The sequence below is a fragment of the Quercus lobata genome, chromosome 3 (genome assembly GCF_001633185.2).
Source record: "Quercus lobata isolate SW786 chromosome 3, ValleyOak3.0 Primary Assembly, whole genome shotgun sequence".
NCBI classification, from domain to species: domain Eukaryota; kingdom Viridiplantae; phylum Streptophyta; class Magnoliopsida; order Fagales; family Fagaceae; genus Quercus; species Quercus lobata.
The window spans coordinates 40,028,384-40,037,911 of record NC_044906.1 but is presented as its reverse complement, the minus strand read 5'-3'; the positions used below and the strand labels follow the sequence as shown (position 1 = coordinate 40,037,911).

The 9,528-nt window shown below is 34.8% G+C and overlaps 1 protein-coding gene across 1 annotated transcript; it reads left to right on the top strand.

Moving 5' to 3' along the window:
* The first annotated feature begins 4,933 nt into the window (after positions 1-4,933).
* On the top strand, positions 4,934-8,561 carry LOC115982646 (peptide chain release factor PrfB2, chloroplastic-like). Its single transcript, XM_031105299.1, has 7 exons — positions 4,934-5,773; positions 6,210-6,422; positions 6,917-7,018; positions 7,208-7,345; positions 7,537-7,841; positions 7,948-8,101; positions 8,186-8,561. The coding sequence occupies exons 1-7, from the start codon at positions 5,144-5,146 to the stop codon at positions 8,318-8,320; spliced, it is 1,677 nt and encodes a 558-aa protein (XP_030961159.1). The 5' UTR covers positions 4,934-5,143; the 3' UTR covers positions 8,321-8,561.
* Positions 8,562-9,528: the final 967 nt, after the last annotated feature.

Genomic DNA, 9,528 nt, shown 5'->3' with positions numbered 1-9,528 from the left:
TAGTATACTAGTATTATGCCCGTACGATACACAGCTTAATCAAGAATCATGTGTAAATTAATGAAAAAAAATTATTTTAATTAAAATCAAATAGATAATAAAAATAAAATAATCTTTTACTCTATTTTTTTTAAAGGAAATAACCTTTTACTTTAAATTATATAATGAGTGCTTGAATAATTTGTAAACTAAAGAAATTTTTTATTAATTTAATTAAAATTAAATGATAAAATAAAGTAATCTTTTATGTTGGGTTATATAATGAATGCATATTGTGTAACCTTTTACTTTAAATTATATAATGAGTGCATGAATAATTTGTAAACTAAAGAAATTTTTTATTAATTTAATTAAAATTAAATGATAAAATAAAGAAATCTTTTATGTTGGGTTATATAATGAATGCATATTGTGTAAGATTAAGGTTTATATATATATATATATATATAAAATAATAACTGAAAGCATATTTTAAGTGGTAACCTTAATTCAATGGTCAAGAACAATCCAAATGATTAAACTTTAAAAAATGAAAGTGGAGAAATTCACATGAGAATTTAATTGTTGTCTTTGAAAGATGGGGAGGAGACACCAAAACTTGGGCGAGTTTCACCCTATAAAAGGAAAAAAAGTATATATATATACACACACAAAAACTCCAAGATTTTTGGAATAAAAATAACTAAAAGTTAAAACCTTGGAAATAAGTTTGCATTAATAATTGAAAATAACTTTTAACACGTAATAGAAGAATGGAAGAGTAAACCAAAAAACCATACAATAGGTAAAAAAAAAAAAAAAGAAAAAAAAGCCTAATAACCGTGTATATATACACTCCACCTAAAAGGAATCCAAGTAAATATCAAATACCTAAACTTCTTGAAGTCTACGTTAATATAGAGTTTTGAAGAAACTAAATTGCAAAAAAATTTAGATAACAACAAAAAATTAAATATTACACTCGATATATATCACCATATGTTACATGCCATTATGCGTGCTATTCAAACTCATCTGTGCGCGCCTAAAATGAGGCTTTTGGGCCTGACATCACTTGGGCTCACAACTTATTTGTAAAGTGGGTTTAGGATTTCCTACTTCGGGTTGTTCTCGACACAGAGACTTAGTGAAACTGCCTCTCTCTCTCTCTCTCTCTCTGAATCATACTTTTTCTCTACTTCTCTGTTTCTTTGAGAACCTTTCAACAACCATTTTCTTTCCCCAACTTCTCATATTTATAGCTCTAAATTAGTGAAGAGATCATAATTGCTGCCATAGTTAGTGCAATTGGAGGTCCAATATCATCAGTCGTAAGTAGATGGTTAGGTGGGAGTGGAATGTGGTGAAAGTGACCTTAGAACTTGGTTCCCACTCCAGCAGACATGCCCGGCAGCAGTGCTTCCCAAGGTGCTGCCGGGTATGCAAAGGATGGTGTGTTTGGACGTTATTCTTTCTTTATTGTTCGGGAATGATTTGCCGAGCAAGGACCAGGTGACAAAACTTGGGCCTGCAATTTGTGTGGGTTCGGACTGGGGTTTTGGCTAGAAAGAGGCTGGGGCCATGGGCCATGCTACTGGGTTAGAATTCAAGGCCCAAATGGATCTGGGTACCATGGTGTTGTACATCATCAATTTATGTGGAACTCTAATTCTATCATTTAAACTTTTTTTTTTTTTTATTATGGGACGTCTAAACTTTTTAAAAGAAAAAAAAAATCCTAATTTTCTATCATATGTATCAAACTTTTCCTTTACATGACAAATTTTTATCTTCACCAAGGATGTTTATTTTTTTTGGATATATTAGTTCTCTCTTAAGTATAGTGGTTGTATGACACCAACCAACTAAATTAATTTTTACAAAAAAGAAATTTAATGAATTTTCTGAAATTTGGTGCAACCACTTGGCACAATTACGGCTTCTAAGCTCAACTTTTATTATATAGTATATGATTTAAACTTTTTTTTTATTATGGGACGTCTAAACTTTTTAAAAGAAAAAAAAAATCCTAATTTTCTATCATATGTATCAAACTTTCCTTTACATGACAAATTTTTATCTTCACCAAGGATGTTTATTTTTTTTGGATATATTAGTTCTCTCTTAAGTATAGTGGTTGTATGATGCCAACCAACTAAATTAATTTTTACGAAAAAGAAATTTAACGAATTTTCTGAAATTTGGTACAGCCACTTGGCGCAACTACGGCTTCTAAGCCCACATTTTATTATATAGTATATGATATAATATAGATGAGTGAGATATGATATTTTAATAAAGTTTTACCTAAAGTAAATTAACTATTTTAATGATTATAATAAATCACTTGAGAGGCGACATTAATTTTAGACATATAAATTCATGGCTTCATACATATATTGTGACATTTAACCAAATATGATGTGTAGTAGATAAAGTTGATATATTAAAAGGATGTAGCTTCTGTCAAGTGCATAAGTACACTGGATATAATATGATGCAGGCACGTGTCTCTATTGTACTAATTAAGGGTGTCCACAGGTCGGTCCGGGTCGGGTTTGTGCCCAACCTGAAACCGACCCGCTCACATTGGGTGGGTCATTGAACGACCCGCCGCCGACCATCGGCAACCTCGGGTCGAGTCGGATCGTGCTCCGGTGGACAACGGTCGGGTTGGTCGAAGTCGGAGTGAGTTTTAACCTCCAGATCTTCGCTGAATCTTCGTCGGAAATTGCCAAATCTTCGCTGGATCTCGTCGAATCTTCTCTGGATCTTTGCCAGATTTGTTGATTTTTCTTCGGATCCGTGCGACAACCACGGGATCGAAGCAAGAATGACCACCTCAAGCCTAGATTTGAATGAAAACTTCCATCTCATCGTCGGATTTCGCCGTATCTTCAAAGGATCTTCGCTGAATCTGTTGATTTTTCTTCGGATTTGTGTGACAACCACGGGATCGAAGCAAAAAACACCACCTCAAGCCCAGATTTGAGCAAAAACTTCTATCTCATCGCCGGATCTAACCAAAAACTACCAAATCTTCACCGGATCTGAGTGGATCTAGGTAGATTCGGTCTTCTTTCACGGGATTCGGTGGTCGGATCGGGTTCATTGGGTTTTGGAGAAGAAAACCCGCCTGAATCGGTTCTTCGTGGCGAAGACCCGTCGTCGACCGTCACCGGCGTCGAATCGGCCGGTTTTCGGGTCAGCTAGGACGGTTTGAGAGGGTGGGTCGGTTTTCGGTTTCTGGTGGACAACCCTAGTACTAATGCATTGGATACAATACAATACAAACATGTATCCACATCATATTGTATTTAGTGCACCGATGCATTGGATAGAAACTTAACCTAGTTAAAATACATTGGGTGAATGAATTTTATTATATAAAAATATAAAATTGTGATATATTGTATAATCAAAATAATTCAAATAAATATAAAAATTTATTTTAAATTACTTCAAACTTTTACTAGTAAAAATGTACATTTATTTAACATTTCAAGAGACTTAACGGAGCCAAACTTCGGTTTCACTTTCTGTTTTTCACTAGAATCACCCCGAATTTATGGTAAGGAAGATTTGATATCAGCTTTTTAGGCCCACCCAAAAAAATCTGAATATTTCAATTTTTTTTTTTTTTTTTGATAGGATGAATATTTCAAATTTTGATATCTGATATATGGTTTTGTTATTTCTTTTCTTGATTTCATTTTCTTTCAATTATAGCACTAAAGATTATCCCTATCTTTGATTGATTTTTTTTCCTTTCCTTGCTATAGATCTGTAGTAACTATAGTCGGTGTATGAGTCTCTCATCTCTTTTTACCCTTAGGTCTCATTTTGTTTCAGTTTTGATTAGGGCTGTAAACGAGCCAAGCTTTGCCGAGTAGTGTGTGTTTGAGCTTGGCTCGTCAATAAAAACCAAATGCTCAAACTTGGCTTGATCTTGAGATAAGCCTAAAAACAATATTTGAACTCAAGCTTGTGAGAATGCCTAAAAGCTTGAGCTCGGCTTGGCTTGGCTTGATTATTTAGTCAAGACAAGCTCGAGCTTCATATCAAGTTCACACTCAAGCTCAAGTCAGACTTTTTAGCTTGGGATCCAAAAAAAATTGCATTATCAAATGCTTATATCACCAAAAATCAAGTTAACAAATATACATACATATATATATATATATATATATATTTATATATATAAAATATAATATAATATACTCATTTTATCATGCTTCTAACAACTGTGATTAGAATTTGTTCAAATTACAACTTTACATAATTAAATCCATCTATCATCATTTATTGTCTATAGCTTGAGTAATTGTTTAAAATACAATCTTTACATCCACATTTGTCATTCATACAACCATAATCTTCACAAATCTAAATAAATTAACATTCCAAAACATATATGAATAAACAAGCTATAAATTAACATTCCAAATTATATGTGTAATGTCATAATAATAAGTTTATTTAACAAACATATATCAAGTTATAAACGAGGTTAAGCTCGACATGTTTTGTATCGAGCCCTATTGTTCATGAGCTTGTTCACAAACAATTTTTTTTGCTTGAGTTCGGCTTGTTTATCAAACAAGTCTAAAACTAAGGCTCAAGCTTGGTTTATTTGTAAACAAACGAACATGAACGAGCTTTTTATCGAGCCGAGCTCGAGTTGTTCATGAACGGCTTGATTCGTTTACAACCCTAGTTTTGATCAGTTTTACTGTGTTTTCTTGTTTAGTGTAAAGCTTGATGATTTTGCTTGGTTTGAAATTTGGGGTTTATGGGTTTGGCCCGAATGTGCTGTGCCTGTGACTTGTGAGAGACACAGACACCAAAAGACAGAGTAGAGAAACGTTGGAACTAACGTTAGTTTTGATTCGTGCTCTGTTTAAGTGTGTTGTTTGACGTGGGATATTTGAGGCAATGGATTTATTTTAAATCAATCTCAGCACTTAACGGGGCACTCTCCATTTCACCACGAAATTTGTGGAATATACTTACACGACATCGTTTTAGAGACGGTCTCCCTTAAACCCCTTAATCTGTCTTAAACCCTAACATTCCAAATCCAATCCAATCCAAAAAAAAATTCGCCCTTTGTTTTTCCCAATTCATTTTACAAAATCCCTTTTACAAAATCCCCTTTACAAAAATGTTAAATTCCAAACTCAGAAAATCATGTAGAAGCTCCACAATTTCTCTCCAAAACCCTAAAATTTCTTATTTTTTCTCTTCATTTTCTCACAAATCCACAGAAACCCCATCTGGGTCTTGCCAATTCTCTCATTCAGCACCAGAAAACCCCATTTCACCATCTGGGTCTTGCTCCAATTCACTTCCAAGTATCAAAAACCCTAATGGGTTCCACCAAAATCCACTCTTTTCATCACTCTCAGAATCCAAAAACCCTATTTCAGCTTCTGGGTCTCCCGGTTCTAGGCCTAACTTTTCTGGGTTTTGCCCCAATTCACTTCCAAACACCAAAAATCCTAATGGGTTTCACCAAATTCCACTCTTTTCAACACTTTCAGCTTCTGGGTCTTGCTTCAGTTCACTCCCAAGCAGCAAAAAGCGTTGTCAGTTTCACCAAAGTCCAGTCATTTGGACACAGTCTCACTATTTTAGTACTGAAGCTGTTGTGGAGCCCTCAACCACGGACGGGCTCACCGTCGAGGGGATTATGGCTAGTAATTGGACAATTCTTGATGAGAGTGAGAGTGATTGGAGGAGTCATGCTGCTGCAGTTGCTCAATCCATTCATCTAATCAAGAAGCGCTTGAAGGTATAACAAGTAATGTTGTGTCTGATTTTGGTTTTAATGCATTAAAGTCTGTTCCTTTAGCTGAAAGTTAAATCATTCTTGGTCATATGCAGTAGTATGAAGTCTGTTACGGTCGTGTGTTGGTATAAAGTTTGTTTTAGTTTTGTCTGATCATAAGAGGTTAATCAAGCATTAATTTGGTTTATATGTCTGTTGTGTAGCAAATTTTAGGTTTGGATAGTTATTCATTAAATTTGTTTAAGCATAGTTTTGTGTATATATTGAGATTTAAGCTATCAAATGTGTATTTGTATTTGCTGGTTTTCAGTTGAGTCTGAATTCTGAAGTATAATTTTGCTTTACATTTCTGATTATAAGGGTTGAAACAAGTTTTGATTTTTGTTATTATATAATATATGGCAATGTGATGTGTACTTTTTGTCGTGTATGGTGGCAGTGGAAGAAATTGGTGGTTAGGTTGGATATGTTATCGATGCAGCTGAATAAGCCAGATATTTGGGATGATCCTGTGCATGCCGGTAAGATAAGCCGTGAACATGGTTCGCTTATGGGTAAAATGAAAGAAGTGAGGGCATTTGAGCGAGAATTGTTAGAGCATATTGACATGATTAAGCTTGCTCATGAAGAGAATGATGTGGAGTTGGAATCGGTGGGCACTCACTTCTTTATCTAGGCATGTATCCATTCTATTTTTTAATTTATAGCTTGTATACTATATTGAACAATGTGGCAAAATTTTTGAAATTTTTTTCTTCATTTAATATATGGTGTATAGTGTTGCCAAAACTTTGGTGAACATGCAATTCAGTGTGCAATGTCAATAATAACTGGAATCAGCCATTTATATATATATATATTGACTGTGATTGTTATGTGTAGATGATGGAGCAAGATCCTGAGAAATTTTCTTTCTTTCCTAACATTTTATGGATGAGATAGCTTGCTTATCTTTTCAATAGATTTTCTTCCTAATTTAATGTTATGAAAGCAAGCTACATAAATATTCATTAGTTCTACAGATGTTGAATACTTATCCTAATATTCAGCCTTTTTCTTTTAAGTTATAAGGTAATACTTGGTTTTTTCTTTTCTTATTGCCTAGATACCAACTTTTATGCATGTTTGCTTGCCTTCTCTTTGCAGGAATCATTGAAAGCTTTGCATAGGATGAGAAAAAATTCAAAAGAGAAAGAGCTTCAAGCTATGTTAGCTGGAGTGCAGGATCCTTGCTCTTGTTACATAGAGGTTATTTTTATATATTGTTGTAAAAGACTAACAGCCTTTAAGTTCATTGCATCTTTTCCACATTAAATGCCTTCATGTGTTTTCTGAATCTTGATAACATGAAAGTTTCCCATGTTTCATTTATATATTTCTTCCTTCTTCTCCTTGTTCACTAGTAGCGGTGGATGTTCTTATATGTATATGATATAGGTTCAAGCTGGAGCTGGGGGTACTGAGAGCATGGATTGGGCAGCAATGGTTATGCAGATGTATAAACTGTGGGCTCATCAACGTAGATATAAAGTAACTGTGGTGGATGAAATGCCTGGTGAGATTGCCGGAATCAAGGTTCATCTTCTCACTAGTTTCTGCTTATCCTTATCTTTGATCAAACTTATTGTTTGTAATGGATTACTTGCTTATTAAAGGAAATTGGCAACACTCGCTCCTAGCAACCTACCTATGCTGCTATTGAACAGTGGATAGGCATTATTATTTATACTAATAGTTTTTGGTTTTAAATCATTATGTTCTTTCAGCGGGCAACAATCAAAGTGGATGGTGAATATGCTTTTGGATATGCCAAAGCAGAGGTAGGAGTGCACAGGTTGGTACGTATCTCCCCTTTTGACAGTAACAAGCGCCGCCATACTTCATTTGCTGCTGTTGCTGTAATTCCAATCATGGGTGATGGATCTACCCGTGTACAAATCAATGAATCTGATCTCCGTATTGAGCGATTTCGTGCTGGGGGTGCTGGCGGCCAGCATGTTAATACGACTGAGAGTGCTGTGAGGATAGTTCACATCCCTACAGGAGTTACTGCCACTTGTCAAAATGAAAGGTATGAAATGTGGTGTGTAAAAGTTAAGGAAAAAAACCATTCCTTTTTGCTTTGTTGTTTGGTTAGTTTTCTCAATTCCAAAGATACATTTATGTTGAAAACGCAGATCACAACATCAAAATAAGGCTTCAGCTATGGCTGTGCTTCAGTCTCGATTGGACCAACTTGAGATGGCTCGCCAGGCTCAGATGAATGCGCTACATACACAATCTCTCACTGACATAACTTGGGGCAGCCAGATCCGTAGTTATGTGCTCCATGTATGATCTGGGACCTTTCTTGTTTGTTAGTATTACCATGGACAATCTAAGCATCATTAACTTCCTCTAATATTTTCATTGCAGCCTTACCGCATGGTGAAAGATCTCCGAACTAGCTATGAGGTCTCAGATCCTGATTCTGTCCTTGAAGGAGATCTGGATGGCTTCATCATGAGCTATTTGTCAGCCTCCTTGGATAAAGATGTAGATGACCAATAAATTCAGTTACAAGATTGTCATGGCATGATGCATATAGCAGAGCTGAATCCATGCATGCGTGAACATCTGACTAATGATACAGGCCAATGAGCTGCAACAGCATGGAATTTTGATAGTCATCAAGAGATAAGATAGTTGAGTTTAGACATGGGTTTGCAATATTGGGTAAAGGATGGAAAGAAAAATCCTTCACATAATTATTTATTTTTGTGATAGTGATGGAATTCATTGATGCCGAGTATTTTGGTCAATAATTTCTTATGCAATGAAATAATATCCTCAAGTAAATAAACTCTATATATATATATATATATTTTTTTTTTTTTGCATTGTTTAGTGCTGGTTTTTGCACCCATTTAGATGAGTTGCAATCAAGTATGTTCTTGTTTTCCTGCAATAACAGTAGGATTTGCTGCAGTTGGTATGCTTTGTCCTCACAAAATATTACATGATGTACAGTTCTAATATTATAGTTGTAAAACAGGCACTAATGTGGAAAGCAGGATGAGATCCCCTCTCAATTAAATCCTCTAATTCTCTCCATGCAACACGAGGTATTATCTATTTTTATGTGGTTTACGCTGGATTTTTTTAAGATTGGATTTTCTGAATGTCAGGTATTTTTATTTTTTATTTTTTTTGAACTTGTAAGAAATACTATAAATAAATACTCCACCCCTCCTCTAGGAGAAATTCTTGTATGAGCTAGGCATATAAGATACTTTCCCCTCCTCCCTCTGGGCCCATTCATCCGACCAATAACAGAAACCTAAGTGAATATATATATATATATATATATATATATAAAAAGAGAAAAGTGTCACCCTCACCCCACCTCAACAAAACAGTATGAGAAATTCTCAGTTTTCGTTTGCTTCTCTACAAATTTATTTTATTTTGTTTTATTAGTTTTTTCATTGAAAATAAAGCTTTAAAAACAAAAAGAATATTTTTCTTCTTTTGCAAGTAGGAAACAGTTTGAAAAGAGAGCGAGATCTGGAGTGATGCTCATCAGTAGTAACACAAGAGGATGGGTTGGAATCTCTAATGAATGATGTTGAATCCACACACAAAACCATGAAATTTCCACTGATTTTTGCCAATCACAAATTCCAGAACTCCATCGTACTGACTTTGAATGAGCGTTTCCTCCAAAGTCCAAACTCATTCCAACCTTGATGATCTTAAGTTTCACCTCCCAACACTGC